Consider the following 19,486-nt stretch of genomic DNA (forward strand, 5'->3'; position numbering starts at 1 on the left):
ATAGCACTGGATCCTCCGCGTCTGCCAGTTAAAGAATTTTGCCGATCGGGAGAATGGTTATGGAGAAAAAAATGTTTTTCTGGAAGGCAAAATAACCAAAAAAAAAATTCAAAATTTTTTAAAAAATACTTTACGGTACTTAATTGCGCTTGACTTCAAGAGTTTAAATGTGGGTCTGAACTTCTCAGCCAAATCTCAAGTTGGTAGCTGCAAATTTGGGGTACCTATTACGCTTTTTAAAATTGCGCGGAATATCGCGCGGACACCCTGTACAATAGGTGAAAACCTTAAATACAAAAGTTTTAGCTGTGTATACGAGCTTTATTGTTATGAGAAAGAAACTGATATCTGAGACACAGTCCTTTTGTTATCGCCAATTTTCATTTTTTTTTTTATTTACGGCGCACTCTGTACATTTTTGAAAAATTGTTAAGAATAAAAGTTTATGCAGTCAGATATTCTACGTATTCTTCTTCAAGAATTTTTTCGGTTCCATTAACAGTTTTCGAGAAATGATCCTTTCCTTAGACATTTGCAAATGCAGTTTCAAATTTTTTTAAAATACTTCCCGACCTCCCAACCCCCCCAATTTCCGGTTGGGGACCAAACACTATTTCCCTGCCAAATTTGAAGTCGATAGCTTCAAATTTCGGACACTTAACCTGTTTCACAGCAACGACCGAAAAACAGTCAAAAATCGATAGAAAAAATGGACGCCGAAGTTTGAACGCAGACATTTTTATCTGTCTTATGCACTCCGTGGACGGTTAAAAGGGAGCAAAATATGAAGCTTGTAGCTTAAACCTTTCGGAAGTAATCGTCAAAAAACCCTGGAACAGAGAACGGAGAAACGGAGAACGAAGAACGGAGAACAGACAGACAAAAAATAAAATCTTTTTTTTATGCGGATTGGAAATTTATCTACACTACACAGCACGCAGCAATAAGTAGAAAGTTTTTTTAGTATGAATTATTTGAACCAGGTTAAGTGATAAATAAAATAAGCACCTAAAAATTAAACTACACTACCCTGACGAAATGCACTTATTGTCCGGTCCCACTTAAAGGCACTTTTGAATGAAACACCAGTAGCTCTGTTTAATTTTTATCCAAAACTTGGTTAATAAATAAAGACTCACAAACTTATATTCCACCAGGTGTCAATAGAATTTTTCTGACTCTACATGATCTAAAATATCGAACGAGGTAGCGAGGCAATTTCAACATGCATTTTATGACAAAAATACGGAAATTTGACATTTAAAATTAGCGGAAATTTTTACTGACAAAGTAATTTATAATTTTTGTTTGAAAATTGGCGCAAAGCGTTTCTGTAATTAAAGTCGAAATCACAAAAGGTAAGGATTGAAAATGAAAGTGGATAGGTATTTCATTTATCGCGAAATTTAAATATTATTCTGTGAGTGGATTAAGCCAGGTCAATTGCTATGGGTATACAACTAATGCTATTTTAATAATACATGGAAAGTTAATTTTGGTTAAGCTTTCTAATTCCTTTAGTTAATTAAATGTCAATTCTGTAAGAATTTAGCTTTCTGTGTGCAGAAAAATAAATATCTTATTTATAACTATTATTCTTAACAGCAAATCGCGATTATATTCATGTATACAAATATTACAAAAATTATAACTGTCCAAGATTTAAAAATCGCAAAATTTCCTTTCCCTTGATTTTTTTGCTACATTTCATAAAAAAAAAGTATGAATATGTCAATCGCCGACCACCGCCTGATATTTAATAATCTCGATTGTTATGCTACAATAAAATTAAGATCGGTGCAGGCCTTTTGTCACACAGATTCGGGTGTCAAAACTGTGATGGAGCATCCTGAATTTTTCGATTTTTTTCTAGTTTTTCGCAGCTTTAACAATGCATCCCTCTTGGTTTCCACAAAATACGACAACCAATTCAGAGTTCTCTTTGATACGAGAAAGACGGATCGATTCGAAATTACAACGTCCAAAAATTTCGGTGATTTAATCGTATTCAAGTTAATCACCTAATTGGAAATGAATGAAAATTAATTTTGCCACTTGATAGCCGCGGCTCCCCTAAAATTGCCCAAACGTTTTATATGATATTCATTCTGGAGATTTAAATTATTTATTTATTTATTCAATTCTTAGAGATGGTTAATTTTATAATTACTTGAGTTTCGTAAAACAAAGTAAAGAAATAAGCACATAAAATAAATAAATAAAAATATATTTTAACGACTGTTCTTCCGGGGCAAAATTCATATCCTTCAAGGTTTAGAAGTAGTTGTAGTCGTAGTAGTAATAGTCTTTTTGGTAGATTCCACTTGATTTTCTGCCTCCAATCCGACTCTTTAGTAGCATTTGTCTGTCCTCATTACCTACCTAAAATATTGCCCAATTTATGTGGTTTAAGGTTATATGATTGAATTAAAGACTACATGCAAATGTATTACACCAAAATGGGACCTAACCAATAAAAAGCTTCGTATAGTACTACAAGCAAGAAGCGTCTCCAATAAAAGCTCCGTTTTTTGAAGTTAACCCTAGCTAAAATAATAGGTCTCTACTATCTAGATTAATTGTAGGTTATATTTTTGGTTAGCTTAAGATATTTCAAACATAAGTTGTATGAACTAAATAAAACTAGTGAAAGAAATAAATTTGTGCTCTGTAATTTTTCAAAAAAACTTCCACAGGCTACTGTAATACTTTTTACAAAACTTCTGGTTTCCTCATGCGTCGGTTTTTGCTGAGTCGAACTTGCTAACGTTTCGCCAATCATCCTGTTGGCTTCTTCAGAGTTTGACTGAAATTGAAACGATAGCAAGTTTGACTAGACAAAAATCGACGCATATTCTAATTCTTCTGTTCCGACTAATGTGGTTATTCCAGAGTATATTGTTTAGTTGGCGTATTACTGTATTACCTTGGACAATTCTAATTGCTATTTCCTTAGTATTATGGCCATTTGTTAATGACAGCTATAAAGCTTAATAAAGCAAAATGAAAGCTATAAAGCGTATGATCTCCAATTGGAATACCCATCGGTTCACATTTCCTTTTCCAGATCTTCAAGGCCCCCTCCAAATAGATCTTAAAAGTGTGTATAACTCCTGCACTGCATTAATTAAATTAATTATTTCTTAAATCCCTTTTTAAAAAGCTCACTTTGACAGCCTGTTTATTGGAAACCAAACGTTCAAATTGAAAGTGACATAAGGCAAGTCCCACTATTTTAACCTAAAGAAAACGTGATTAACAGATTTACCAACTTCTTTGCAACTCCTTGTATAAATGAAGTTAATTAATTCGAGTAATACATCTTTTGAACCTTTATGAACCTTTGTATTCATCATTCATTTGAATTACCTGTGAAAATTGGGTAGCCGTGGCGAAGAATCAAAGAAGAACGTCAGAATATTTTCGAGATAAGTAAGTCGTAGGAAAACAGCAAAGAAATAAAGCTTCAAACGTTCCGAAAGGTGAGACCGACACAAGCCGAACAAATAGCATAAAGTCGTCGTCTATTTGGAGCAAGACACTTCGATCGGTGCCTATTCAATTATGCGAAAGCGCGTCACGCTTTAATCTGGCCAAACACACAAACAATGATACCGAAAATGGTGTGAAAGTGACATTGTATATTTTTGCAAACTGTGAAGTTCTGTTGACGCGCGCACAATAACTAAACCCCGACGCGGTACTTCACATTGACCGCATCAAAAGGACCGGCAAAAGTGGTCGACTGTCAATAGACCCGGCCAACTACGAGTAATTTGCTTTACTTACCGATACCGACAGAAAAGAGACCGACCGTAGGAGCTACTTGACGTTTATTGCTGCAGAACAGACAGGGATGAATTTTTTTACTGATTTTCGCGTCTCATTGAATCTTGCCAGGTGTTCGCATTTTCAGTTTTTCGTTGACGCAGACGGTATTCTCAAGAAGTAGAAATTAAATGTTCATTCTGAGAGAAGTTGCATAGTTGTAATTTAGTATACACAATCGTGGTAATTTTAGGCGAAATTACTGATGATTGCTGCTAATAGGGAAGTTGAACTTTTTTTTTATTTCTTCAATTCATTTGTTTATGTATAGAAATAATGCGTACCAAATATCAAAACTCAAAACTCAATCTTTAAGATGCAAAAAACAAATCAAGTTTTGACATCCGGCTATTACCTTTAAACGACACGAAACGCGTGATGATCGTGACGTCATACCGCTGCTTTGCGATCGATACGGCGACATGTTATAGTGTTATTCTCAGGTTTTAGGCCGAGAATTTTTACAGTTTAACATTTTTAACTCTTCGAACTTGCACCCTTCCTATTGCGTAGAAATGGCTTCCTGATCTATATAAAATAAAGAACACTTTAAGTTATCAATGTCAATATTCTTTAAAATCAATATTTTAGTTTCCACTGGTTGCTTTTTGTTTTTTTTTTTGTTGAATAATTTACATTTTATTTGATATACCATTTGAATTTTGAAAACTAGGAAACTTTAAGCTGATTTCTACATTACATTGATATAAAACTACTGGCTAAATTTTCTATTAACATACCTTTTAGCTTTAACACCGCAAACCTCAGCAAAAGAAAAACTTGCGGTGTTTGACCTTGGCCGCGTTGCCGTTCTCTTATTCCTTGTCTATGCTACCGTCCGGCGAGCGGATTGACGTCACAACCGGTCACAGCCAATGACGGTTCAAAGAGGATTTAAATTTGACAAATTTTTGTTGCTTATATTTGTTACAAAGAACTATGAAATTCTTTTTTTGATGAACTGTGGTTGTTTTTATAGTATAAACTTGCTTTTATAAGCAATAATTTTCAAAATAAAATTTTATTCAAATTCCCTATTAGTGAGAGTATGATGAAAATCAGTTTTCATTAGGGCAATTTTTTATATAATTAGGGGAAATTGTCTGCTCAACAAGTCCAACAAGTCGTTGAACACCAAAGACATTAAATTTAATATTTGTTCAACTAACTTCTAATTCTGAATATGAGTCGAGAAATATCCTCTTAGGTATATCAATTGTAACGAATCAAATCGAATGTTAACAAAATCTATAAAGTACTGAAAAAATCCTTCTAAGAACTTGAGGACATATTGCTTATTTTGGACCTATTGATGCAGAAATAAGTAAAATGAGATTTGAGCGATTTTGAATGGTGAATTTGTCTTCTACCCAATATCTTCCGACCGTCCAGTTGGTCCTGCTTATATTCTTTTCATTTTTTGGATTATAATATTAAAACTGAAAAGTGATACTGAAAAACAAGTGTTGCCAAAATGGATTTTCAATATCAAATTTCAGGATGACTTAGCTATGACTGCATGCTTGAAATAAATTAAAAATTAAAATAATGTATTGCAAACATTATTCAAATAGTCACTACAAAAAAAATTAAACTAACAATTTCAAAATTTTAAAATATAAAACATTAAAAACGCCTGTTTTTTACCCTGAAGTCAGTACCTATTAATTTCAAGGTGGTACGATTTTCAATAACCTAATTTTGTGATCAAGGAATATGTAGTGTTACGTAACAAAAACTAAACAATATTCTATTTGAATAAATGTCAGTCACATTTCCCGTCAGGGCTGATTTATTTCGCTGATATTACGCAGTATTTCCATTGAAATTCACATAGTACGCCAATTAAATTCTCTACGGCATTTTGAAATTAAATTTAAACAAAACAAACTCCATACAACACTACGCGAATGTTCGAGCACGGAAGTTTCTTTACCAAAAGCTTTCAGTTAGTATATACGAATCAAAAGCTTTATACTGTTATTAGGTTTCGTGTCCGGGTGTATTTCTTAAGCCAATATTATTTCCTGTTATTGCCCAAATATCAAACAATTAGTCCAGGAAAACTCCAGCGGGTAAGTTTTGATTTTTATTTCGCTTTGTATCAAACGTAATTCGTTTTCAGTGATGAACTATTGCTTCCAAACTACCTAACGAATTCTTTCAACGGGTACAAATATTTTGAAAATCAGTGATGGATTAGATGGCAAATAAACCTTTCGTAAGTAATTACTCCTTCTTTGTTAGTCGACGCGATTCGTCATAATTTGTCGGTCCTCGCTGCTTGAAAGGATTAGGCCGGTCCTGTTGTATGAGTGTTAAGTTTTGAAACGTATCGCTATTTGGGGCTTCAGAGTAAAGACAAGTACCCCTGGAATCTTAAACATGGGATTATTTAGAAACCTCCGTTTTATAATATCACTACAACTTATTTAATATATGAAATGTTCAAAATGACAACTTGCAGAATTCTGGAGACACTCAACGAAAAATATTGATTTGAATATCTAATATAATAACCCAAATGCGTCCGAAAATAAAATTGTATGTTCAACATAAATTTCAAAACAAAAAGTGGATAACCACTGTGATAAAAGAAATGATGTATCAAAGACACTGTTTGTATAAAAGAGCGGTACATGAACAAAATGATGATACATTGCGTGCCTACAGAAAAGAGAGAAATCGCATTGTAAGCTGCATTAAATTAGTAAAAGATGGATATTTTAAAGATATTATTTATAGAAATAAAACAAACTCTAAAGAAGTGTGGAAAAATTTAAAAACGCTACTTCTAAATAAAAAAGGTATTCTTCCCGATGAGTTGCACTTTGGCCGGCAAACTGTTTCATTTAAGCAATTCATAGCTAATAAATTTAATATGTATTTTATATCTCAGGTTGTGAATGATATTGCTGATAATATACCAACTTATGGAGAAATATATCAGTTTTATACCATAACTATGCAGGACCTAAAAAAAATAAATAAGAGAATTAATAAATGTGACTGGCGATGAGTGTGGTATCTCAAAGAGTGTATTGATTGATGCCTGTGCAGTTGTTGGAAATCGATTGTTGGACATTGTGAACACCTCATTTACGAGTGGAATTTTGCCGGAGGCATGGAAGACATCAATGGTGATAACTGTACAGAATTAATCCCGTACACAATTAATCCCGTACCAGTTTATGAGAAGGTTCTTGAGGTTGTGGTGAAACAGCAGCTGCAAAGTTATTGTGACGTAAACATTCAGGTGAATCTGTCGTTATTACTGTCTGTGATGATTTCTCGAGGGCCTTGGAGGATGGTAAATTTGTGTTGGGTGTATATTTAGATTTTAAGCGTGCTTTCGAAACAATAAGTAGAACTAGACGGTTAAGAAAATTGTACAAAATGAGTATGAAGGGAACAGCGTATAAATGGCTTTGTTCGTATTATACGGTAAAAAAAATTAAATATGAAAAATGGCATAACTGTACAACATGGTGTTCCTCAGGGGATAGTTTTGGAACCATTGTTGTTTCTTATGTATATAAACAATATTGTAAATATTTTAGATGATACTAAAGTGGTATTATTTGCGGATGACACTATGATTTTGAATGTGAGTGAAAATGTGGATGAAATGCAAAGAAATATGAATGCTGATCTGAAAAAGGCTTCTGAATGGCTTTGTATAAACAAAGACAAGTCAAAATTTTCTATTTTTGGTAAACGAGATTAATTGTGTAAATTAAATTTCGATGTAAACATTTATACCTATTAACAACAAAAAATTAATTCATGAAAACGAAATTAAATATCTGGGTGTTATATTTGACTCAAATTTTTATCTAGAATAGGGAAAAATTTGTCAATTGATTGTCATTTAGAATTTTGTTCCACAATTTTGTTCAATTTGCCTAATTATGAATTAGAACAATTGCACATTGTTCAAAATAGGGCCATGAGAAATATACTAACTATAATGTAACAGATATACGCCAATTCAAAGCATGTTGAGTGTTCTTAATTTCTTGTCTTTAAAACAAAGAGTAATGTTTAATGTGTACGTATTTATTTTTAAAATGAAACAGCAGTCTGTTGCCAGTTATGTTTGTGAAAAAGTTACCTATTTTAGAGATATTCATTATTACAATACAAGAAAATGTGTATTTTATGTTGAGAGATGTCAGTCTAGTCATGTACAAAACTCTATATTACATAAAGGCCTAAACCATTTTAAGAATTTACCGCATGATATTAAGAACTGTGGTTAGTCTTTTCATCCAAGGATGTAGTCCTTTAACTTCTTGTTTACTTTTTGATAAGAATCCTATGCATTGTTTATATTTCTGAATATTTTTCACAATGAAGACACTTTAATAAAACATGTTCCACTTTTCCCCAAATAACTTTGAATAATTTGGTCCCTTAGTCTTAGTTTAATAACCAATATCTCAGAATATCTTAAAAAACAAATGAAAGGGAAACTCCCATATTAAATATAAGTAGCAAAATTGTCTATAGGTACAGTTAAACAGGGTAGGATTAAAAATATCGTTATAAAATTATTATCATTTATAATTTTTTTTATTTTTCCGTTTCTAAACAACTTATTAAATTTGAAGTCGTTTTCAACTACTGGTATTGCAATTCAATTATTGTTTAACTGTTTTGCAGATTTAACGGTCAAAATTCTGCAAAAGCCTTACTTTGAACGAGAGGCTCTTTAGTTTTTTTTTTTAAATAAAACTGGTTGCAGAATAAGTGAACATAAAGAGCGATATGTACCTTGCATGTTCATCGAAGTCCTAAAATAAACTTGCTCCATAAATATATAAAATTCCCTCATTATGGACATAAACTTTAGAGAAAAGAAAGTCTTATCTTCCTTAATACCATTTTAATATAAAATGTTTTTTTTTAATCGTTATATTATTAAAGAGGCGTAAGCCTTCAGCACATGATGATGCTTTCAAAAAATTATTGCAAGGAATAACTTGACAATCAACAAGTACATAGTGTCCAAAATGTAATTTTATATTTGTTTGTATTTTTAAACGAAGGGCACGTGAACCCTGTGGAGGAGTTTCTTTCTCTTTCTTCTGTTCTTTCTTTTTCTTCTTCTTTTCTTTGTCTCGAAATATATAAAATACTTAAAATAAATGAAATTAGTGGTGGCTTTACGGCATTACTATTAAACCATAATATAATGTTATCATTACAGAGGTGTTGAAAGATACGATGTGATTCAAAATCTTTCTCTCCTGATTTGTTTGGTATGACCTAAATAATAAATATAAATGAACGTTCCATAAATTCGATAAGCGCTAAAGTAGCTGCTCATATCGATCATATCAGACGTCTGCACAAAAGGATTTTTACAGCGAAAGCGTGGCAAGATATTCGATGTCGATTAAGACGTTCATTGTAGTTCAAGATGTATCACCGAAACCTTCCGGGTTCCCATTTACACGAAACCATTTAGTTTGGTACATTGCAGGCGGGAATAGGTACAGCTGCAGTAATGCGGGGATCTAGTTTTGGCGCGATCATGTGGTTGGATTTAGCACACTACATAGAAAAACTGTTTCATATTCCAAAAAACCTAACTCAATTGTTTGCAAACCTAAAATTAATAATATATATAATGAAATATGAATTATAAAAATAGATGCACTTGGAAGTACCGAATTAAAAGGGGAGGAAATATGTAATCCTTCGTCTATTAACTGGCTTGGAACCTATCTTAAAAATCAGCACATATTCTGTGAGAAATTCTCTGTTTAAATATCATTTTAGTTATTATAATTTTAAATTGTTGGTTAGAATTTAGTACAAGTGTTTTATTAAATGGAAATAAATTTAAGAAATATCAAGAAAATTTTTCTAATTTTAGGTAAAAAAATTATGTAGGGTGTACGTATATTAATTGTTGCTTTCTTCCATTAAACTTCAGCAAAGCTTCAGATTACAATATAGGAATAACCAAAATCGGATATAGATTTAGAAAAATATTTACTTTCTCCTCCTTTCTCTCCTAAAAGCATTAACACCCCTGAAGATATTCTTTAAAACGCTAATTTGAATTTATGAAGAAAATGCAAAAATAGTTGAAAATATAAATCTAGCGAACTAACAAATCGCAATGTAAACAGAATTAGCGATCTTCAAAGTAAGCGAATGTAAATCTGCAAACTGTGAGATTTATGGGCTTTACGTTTTACGGAACAAGGAGTAATTCTTTGTCCGCTACGGCTATTAAATACACCTGATAAAGTACGGATGATAAAACGATGAAATAACCCGAACGTTTTTATTTTTTTAGTTCATTTTATTATCACAATAGTGGCACGGACGATTTTAATTTTTTTTTGTATTTTTTTACGTCAAATATAATGTATCTAAAGCACTGAAAAATGTGCTGATAGATTAAAACTGGTAGCCATTTTTACATGTAAAATAACTTAGATCATCGATGCAAAACGTTTCAGACAAATTTTAATAAATACTTATTTAAGCGAATACTAAGTACCAGTTTTTTAAAAACAAAGCTGTATTTTAATTTAAGCTTAATTGGGTTTAAACGGATATCTGAAAAAAGGTTTTAAGGATCCAAAAAATTAAATTTTATTTTATATTGATGGTAGTTCAAACGTTTGTTTTCTCTTTATGCATCGCTTTAGTGTTAATATTTTTATTTGATAAGAGTATAATGAAAACGAAACAAAATATAAAATTAAAAATATACTGTATATATGTCATTACATAAGTTTTTCCTTAAATTCGGTTAAAAAGAATGATAGGGGTAGTCTAATTCAATCCCCCCCCCCTAAATAAAAAAAGAACAGTATGCAGAAAGCGTGTTTTTATAATACTGCCGTAATATTCGATCTATTTTGGTTTTAAAGATAAAAAAATAAAAACATTATTCATCCGCCATATTTATACACTCTATAAGCTTTTATCCGTCCGTTTAGGTGCTTATATAACACCCAAATTTGTACACATTTGACAGTAAGAACTTCAAAATACCATCGCTCTCCCAAAAACGATGAGACTAGACTGTGGGAAACGAAACTGACTTCTTAAAGTGACACTTTCGGAAAGCTTTACAAAAACTTTCAAACGAAATCCTTCGTAATATTTTTGCTACGGACGATATTGAATGCATTTGGACAGTAAGGAAAACTCACACATGAAGACGACGACTCTGGTTCTTACTCGGCATCGAACATAAACAGGCAAATAGTTTGACCGTGTTGTACAAGCGATATCGATCTGTTCGTAAGTTTAAATCTCATCTAAACTCGAGAATCTAGATTGGAAGTGCGACAGAATAGAACTTGGCCGTTGCTGAAGCTTATCTTATTATTGAGTCGGTTAAATCGTTTAGTTCTATCAAATATGGTATTGCGTTATACATTAAGCCGGAAAAAATATTAGTAACGTAAGGAACTAGACATTTCGTCTTTCGCATTGGTAGGGGATTTTGGCAAATTTAAAAAGATTGATAAACAGGAAAACTTCATGGGAATTTTAAGAAGAGTTTTCTACTCTCGGTAAAGCAAATCCCTATGAGCCTTCTCTGACAACTGCTCAGCCTAGAAAAGAAAATAAATTTTTTTATATACATATGTTGCTACCTGTTGAGATTTACAAGTTTTTTACCCTTTAATAAAGATTCCTAAATAATTTCTCGAAAATTTGTCGAATTTTCAAGGGTTTTCAGTTACTAAATGTAAAGAAACAAACCAAGGAAGGATAAAATTAAGTTTCAAGTGAACACGACCTATCCATTTTGTCGCATTCTACCTAATTTGTTTCCGCATGTAACCGGAAAATTTCCAATGAAAGTGTGAAAAGACACAGATTTATCCAAATTAAAGAGTTATGTGACGAAAAAATCATATCAAATAAATTGTTTCGAAAGAACATTTTCTATAACAAGAGGTCTGCTAGCAGAAAATAGTTTACTAAAATAAAGAAAAGGTAATTAAAAACAATATCTCAAAGAAAAAAAAATACTTATGAGATATCAAAAACTAGAAGTAATAAGGGGTAGTATAGGTGATTTGCTTGGAAGAACTTATTCATTTCTAAAGAAGGCTTATTGTATTGATTAGAGTGCGTACTTATGATTTTTGTGGATTGTGTACTGAGTTTGAGATGTACTGAAGTGAAAAAATGGATTCAAATAGAATGTAATGTAAATTTACGAAATTTTATGAAAAAAAAAAGGAGTCATTTGTCATATTTCAGAGATTTGTAAACTGCAGTAAAATAGAAGTTGTCTGACAAAATTATGTTCATTTGATAATTAAATTATCAAATAATCAAATAAATCAAATCAATTAGAATAATCGTTATGTTGTTATCGACCGATGGTATTGCGGAACTATTTGTCCGTTTCCATTAATTTGTACTAATTAAGGCAAATAGAGAAAAACACCAAACACACATTTAATTTTCAAAAATTTAAAGTACTACTAACAGAACCTAACAACCGATTCTAAAGGCCTTAACAAAATATATCATTCAATTTTAAACAAAACAAAATTAAATTATCCAAAATATTTGCTAATAGAAAACTTACCCTACTTACCTGTTTTGCATGCCATTCCAATCCTCATAAAATGTTCCCTGACAAATTATGTTTATTTTTAATATATTAACGCAACGTCAAATATCATCAAATGTCACTTATACAAAATACGAATATTTTGAAAAAGATCGAAATTACCATCGAAACGTTAATAAATATTTAAACATTAACAATTAACAAAATTTTACATTATTTGTTTACGAGAGACCGAATTCCCAAGAGAATTTGAAGAAAATATGTGCAAGATTATATATATATATATATATATATATATATATATATATATATATATATATATATATATATATATATATATATATATATATATATACATATATATATATATATACATATATATATATATATATATATATATATATATATATATATATATATATATATATATATATATATATATATATATATATATATATATATATATAGATATATATGGTGACACTATATTCCGGGATATCATCCGTTCGCTTGTTGAACTCCGACTGGAATCCTGCAGACGTTTCGCCAAAATCTCACTTGGCATCTTCAATGCTCGCGCTCCGAAAACACTTCGAACTGTTATATATATATATATATATATATATATATATATATATATATATATATATATATATATATATATAAAGTCCTAAAAGTGTCAATGTGTGTTTTAATAAGGTTTATAAAGCGTAATTCTTACGGTTTTTGCTGACAAACGTAAATTTCGTCAAAATTTCATGTTTCCAACAGTTATATTATAATATAATTTAATCTTAATATGATCTTGGACAAGATGACAGAAAATCTAATCTATTCCAACAAGAAAATTATGCATGTGGCAATAATTGCTGCTAATGATTTGCTAATATTGGTAGCTAGTTTTTCAATACAAACATTGCTCTAAATTTACGACTTTGTAAGTGGAGAAGGCCAATTAATAAAGACGAGAAACCGACGACCGCAACATAATCCTCTTACCTGAAGTGTCATTATAACTTCACCAGATTACAACTAAATCCTACCGCATACGCGGCCCATTTACAGCAAAAGACAAGCGTAAAAAATCACAACACCGAGATTATCAAACATAAATCCTCTAAGCGGTAACTGCTACCCTTAAAGTCACCCCATGTCACCCCATTCATGTCTTCCGAAATATCCATTTCATTCAATAATAGAAGGAATACAATGGAGGGTTGCATTATTGTTCGAACGGTTCTCCCCACTTCAAGTAAGGACTGCCCACAGGCTTGAGGGGGTATAAACCATAGTTTACTTTAAAATTTTGTTTAGTTAGAGATCGGCGCCGCGTCAAGTGCCAAAATGTACATAAACAATTTCTTGTGTTGCTACGACGCCGTCAAAAACGACGGAAATAAGTGCGGTCGTATTTTTAGACCGTGGGACAGTGCAAAAGATAACTCCCAGGACAGTACGGTATCCACGACGACTCAAGACGATCACAGCAAGTGCGAAAGTCCAACGGATTCCAAACCGAGCTTTCGACCTGTCGCCAAATCCGATGAAACGGACGTTTGTAAAAGAGAAAAGTCTGTACCGCCGCTACATTACATCTCGGACACGTACAACAGCCTCTATCCGGATTTATTGCATAGTAACCTGGCACAGTCGTTGGGTATGCCACCTGGTGATCCATTACTTATCGAAACGCTGGCTCAGGGCTACGCTCTGGAAGAATACGCGAGAGTTTTGAACCAAGAACACCAAGCGAAAATATTGGCATCCAAAAAGCAAAGACCGAAAAAGTACAAGTGTCCTCACTGTGACGTTGGATTTTCAAACAACGGACAGCTGAAAGGACATATCAGGATACATACAGGTCAGTGTATAAGGATTAAAATTACTCCAAGTTTTCACTCAGTAAGGGAGGAATATAAAAAAATCTTGTTTGTAGCTTAGTCAATTTCCACTGCATTCGAAATATAATTAAAAAATTCTCTCCATTTGTAGACTAATAAAATCATTAGGCTTGAGATAGGAACATACTGCAAACATTAGTACTATGCTTATTTCAATTATGTTAAATGGTTATTTGAGGAGTTTTGATCGTGATAGGCAGATAAATTTGTTTTTTTTTATTTTAGCAAGTACAAAGCAATCCTTAATTAAAAAGTAGCGAATTTGTTTGAATTTTATATGAAACAATGCTGCAAAAAGCAAATATGAACACATGTAACTAAAATGTATAATATTCTCACTGGAACATGCAGTTTTCGATATATTTAATGTATATATTCGTTTAATTTTAACTGCAGCGAAATTTGGATCGTATAAAAAATATTCAAAAATTTAAAACGTCTGTTTCAATATCTATTTTAAAGTTTTAGGTTAACTTTTGACCATAAAACAATCAAATTAATTGTTTTCCAAAATAAAAAAAACTTGATGGAAAGTAAATTTGTTTATAAGACGTTATAAAATTTGATTCGCTCCCGTTTTTAAAAAATTGAAATATACGACGGAAACATTAAACCATCTAGTTTTTTGAGCTTTATGCAAATTATTTTCTTTACATATCATCGTGATTATTTTTATATAAAAATATATTTTTTTAATTTACAATGACACGGAGTGAATAACTAACTAAAAATGTCGGCAGAATATTATCTTTACAAATTGTTGGTTAAGGAACTCAATTGCATATTAGCATCATAATGAGAGAAGTTCAGAAATGATATTCTCATACTACAAGCGGGCGCAAAGTAATATATTTTTTATATATGCACGCTATTGTTTATTTACAGGACAATTTTGTTATAATTACATGAGGAAGCACTTCTAAATATCGGAAAATAATGTCAGGCAACTGTTACTCTACCCTGAAAGTGGCGGATCAGCTACACCAAAGACCTCTGCATTGTGAACTTAAATTAAGAAACGCTAGTAAAAAAAGCACCAAACAGAAACTAAAATTTGCTATTCGGGATTGGGTACCAAATGATTTTAAGATTCATGCACACACTTTCCAGTGAGGTTAGGAAAATACGACACAGCAATGAACTATTTATTGCTTTAATTAGAAGTAATTAAAACAAAATTATCTTGACAATAGAGGATGTGGTGCTTATTTCAAGAAAAAATGGTGGTTGTCATATTATTCAAACAAAAATTTCGGCATTTCCAATAATTCAGAAAGAGACGTTAAAAATTTGATAATATGTATTTTAACAAAACATGAGAAAATTATTTTCATATTAAGGCAACTCCTGAATATACCACACATCACATTTGAAATTGTGAAATCTGAAATCTTGGTTGATCGTTGGTTATAATAAAATTGAATAACAATAGCTTGCAAGAGGTTTTTAGTACACTTTGCTACACGCAGTAGATTTGATGGTTAATTTGGTATAATTTGAATCAAACCGTACCAAATGCGATCTAACTATTCTCACTTTATGTTGTTACAGGCGAACGACCGTTTAAGTGCGACGAAAAGGAATGCGGAAAAACCTTCACCAGAAACGAAGAACTTACGCGCCACAAGAGGATACACTCAGGATTGAGGCCGTTCCCTTGTCCCCACTGCGGCAAAAGATTCGGTAGAAAAGATCACCTCAAGAAACATTCACGGACGCATTTTCAACCAAAAGGGGTATACGCCGTACCCGTCATGCTGCCGTTCGAAACTTGGGTTTCTGGTACTGCCGCAGGATATCCGTTTATACCGATGATGTACTAAGATTCCGGTTCGTACATATTTCCTCGTCTTTCAAGTCGATTACGCCGTGTGCGCTTTGAAGTCGGCATAGCTGAGTGTACTTATAGTTATTGCAATGATTGTGTATAGAACATTTTGTAAAAAGATATGTACAGGCAGAGTGATTTATTTATTTAAGTTTTAATAATAAAAGTATGTATTTATGATATATTGGCGTTTTGGTAAGTTATTTAGTAAGTTGTGGCTTCACCCTCCAACGAAAGGGCCCCACTGTTATCCCACATTGCATGCTTTATAAACCACACGTTTATGGTACTGCATAAAATAATTCATATTTTCCAGTTTTAGTAGTCCTCTACCTATTATTATATATCTATCTGTACCGGTTATATTCGAACCTTAAAATTTCATTAAAAAAAAATTGAAAAAATTGAAATATTAAATTTCACTTGGACACCGTATATCTCGATTATTATAAACTTTTTGACTAAACTAAATTTGGCCAAATCTTGATATTTGTATCCAGAGTATCTGGAGTTTTACTTCGTATCATTAGTTCTAGGAACAACCGCAGTTGTCAATAACAAACTGGTACATGAAAAAAAATGTTTTTCGGAAATGATTTGTTGCCATTATTGCAAATTATTTGTTCAGCATTGGGGTACAATGGAGTTGAAGTGATAGCTAAAGTTTTGTGACAACCAAAATATCAATCCTTGATCAAGACCCAACAACAGCCAAGAAAACTCCACAGTCATTGGTGTTATTACAATTTAGTGAGACCTCTGGCGAAAGAAATGTTAAACTATTTCGGACGTAAAATTCATAATGCGCATATGTTTGCTATCGTTAGCGATTATTCACCCGAATGTTTAGCATTAAAGGAACAGCTTCCCTCACTCTCAACACGGTGTGTCCAGGATAAAGATGTCTTTCAATATGGTTAAATTAGAAAAGAAAATGCAAAAATTTAAAGAATACTTAATGTAGTGGTGTCGAGAAAACTAAGGAATCCCAGTCACTTTCGAAGATACGTCAGAAAAACGGAAATTATTTAGATTGATAATAAAAGTGAAGGTCACCACGCTTCATTTCGGCGAACTTCATCATTAACTTTATTTTTTCATATGATCGGTAAAGAAATTACACAATGTGATTCTACATTGTTTAAATAAAAAAAAATGGTTTTTATTAAAGTTTCAATATTATGGTGTAAGTTAGAAAGATGAAGTGGGCATATCTGGTTAGTTTTGGTAATAAGTGGATTGGGATTTTTCGAACAAATTTAATAGGCATTTTTTTATAATGGTCATCTTAACTCTGGGCACTTTTTTTTATAACTCCCAGTAGTTTCGTGGGGCCTCATACCACTCGATTTTTTTATATGGAAATATGGCGAAAATTATGTTTACCAGCGAGTTTTTGAGACTCAAAACATTACAACTGATATGGCAAGTAATGTTCACCTGTTTGAACATTGTTGGTAATTTTTTTTAACAAGTTCTTTTGAAGTAATTTGTTTAATGTATTTATATGTGATTTATCATGAGCGTCTACTACACCAAAGCATTTAAATTTTAATAAAAACCCATTTTTGTGATTTAAACAATGTACACTCATATTGTGTCGTACATTGTTGTATTTGTAATAAAAATACTATTTCATACATAGTATAATTTTATTTTTTGTATCTCTTTAAATAACATCACAGAAAAATAAAAAGGAAATAGGAAAATTTCGTTTTTTTTGCGTATTTTCTAGGGGTTCTTTTGGTTTTCTCAACAACTCACAGCTTTACATTTTGCAAGTTTTTACTAACTTAACCATCTTCGTATCTCTTAAGGTTTCCAATATATCTGATATAACTTTACTAGCTTTACAACTGCCAAGAAACACAATCTATGGATACTTAACTTAAATGGTCGCTTATGCTGGCAAAATGAGCCAGTCAAAGATTCAAAGGTAACTTGTAGACGAATTGCATTACTCTATTCTCCGAATACAATCAAAAAATAAACAACCAAATTTGCGGATTTGTTCGAAAATAAAGTTCAAATTAAAAAAAAAAATAATCACGAAGTCGCAGCGACGAAAGTTGAGTTAAAATAAAATTGTATTTAATTCTAACCATTTGACGACTCGGCTGGTTATAAATCACAAAACTGGCGTAAATATAAAAGGCTCAATTTATCTTACACGAGAAATTCCTCTCGCACTTTTCATGCCAAAAGTTTCGCATATCTTACGGCAACTTACGCAAACTTTTCAATGAAAACGTTAACAAATTCACTTCCTCTGCGAGAATGTTTCGAATCCCATTGAAAGTTTATAAAGACCGTACGGACAAACAGTTTGAAAGGTAGAAGGTATCCCGCTGAGTTGTTTTGACTCCTACGGTGAATCGGAAGTCGGGATCAATTATTGTCAACACCCTTATTTCAAGCTGTGAGGTAATGATCGTTGCACTTCGGAAAGTGTTTTCATTTTTGTTTATGTATACGGCTTGACCGTTGGCGTGGACGGACGGAAGCATTCTCACGACATTATATTACCTATACTCCCGATTGGCCTCAAGGATAATGGACACATAAATTTGGTAATTGTGTTCTAAGCAGAACGAAGTTTGTTTTTTAAAAAGTGCGAATGTTGGCCAAAGAAGGCAACCGAAAACATCCGACGCTTTACGGCTTTTTTTTTAGTCTGGATACTTGACAAAGGATAAATGTTCCGTACAACCAGATTTGTTGGTTCGGGATTTTTTTGTGATGAGCAAATTGCAATTTACTCTAATTTAATAAATTGCTACGGTTCTATTCAATCCAATCTGAAACAATAAAACTCAATGGGGGTTTTTGAACATGTTGAATTCAAAAATTGTCCACTTTTGCGCCACACGTCATAATTTTGTCATTTTAAAAGCTATATTTATTTTTGTTGCAATGAATTACGCAAGCCGAATTAAGTTAGGTCTCATAACTTCAAAATGTTATTTCTAATGCTTAAATATTTCCAAAACTGTCAAAGTTGGAACTATAAAAAGCAATACCGATGGTTTTTTGAACATAGAGAGGTATTTCAACAGCATACAGTATTAGCAGTATTTAAAATGCCCTTGGTCACACTGAATCACACTGATATACCCGCAATACACAACAGTTATTCAAACCCACCGAAACTCAGTCATATGTTTTATGAAAGGTCACTTAATTACGCAGGACCATACCATTACAATTTGCTTCATCCAAGTCTGAAAAATGTATCAACAAAACAATTTGCCAATGATTTCTACAGCCTGAAAGAACTTGAAATGTATTTGAAAGCATTTAAATTTAAATGATCTATGTTATTGAAATTTGTATTGTTTAGAATAAAAGAATTCAACACAGTTA

At 32.1% G+C, this 19,486-nt stretch overlaps 1 protein-coding gene across 1 annotated transcript; it reads left to right on the forward strand.

Annotated features, from left to right (window-relative positions):
- The first annotated feature begins 6,952 nt into the window (after positions 1 to 6,952).
- LOC132703196 (zinc finger protein 37) lies at positions 6,953 to 16,178 on the forward strand. The gene is made up of 3 exons (XM_060672321.1): positions 6,953 to 7,084; positions 13,709 to 14,255; positions 15,847 to 16,178. The coding sequence occupies exons 1-3, from the start codon at positions 6,953 to 6,955 to the stop codon at positions 16,116 to 16,118; spliced, it is 951 nt and encodes a 316-aa protein (XP_060528304.1). The 3' UTR covers positions 16,119 to 16,178.
- Positions 16,179 to 19,486: the final 3,308 nt, after the last annotated feature.

Source organism: Cylas formicarius, unplaced genomic scaffold, assembly GCF_029955315.1.
Source record: "Cylas formicarius isolate icCylForm1 unplaced genomic scaffold, icCylForm1.1 PGA_scaffold_6__28_contigs__length_40554024, whole genome shotgun sequence".
In the NCBI taxonomy this organism is placed as follows: Eukaryota; Metazoa; Arthropoda; class Insecta; order Coleoptera; family Brentidae; genus Cylas; species Cylas formicarius.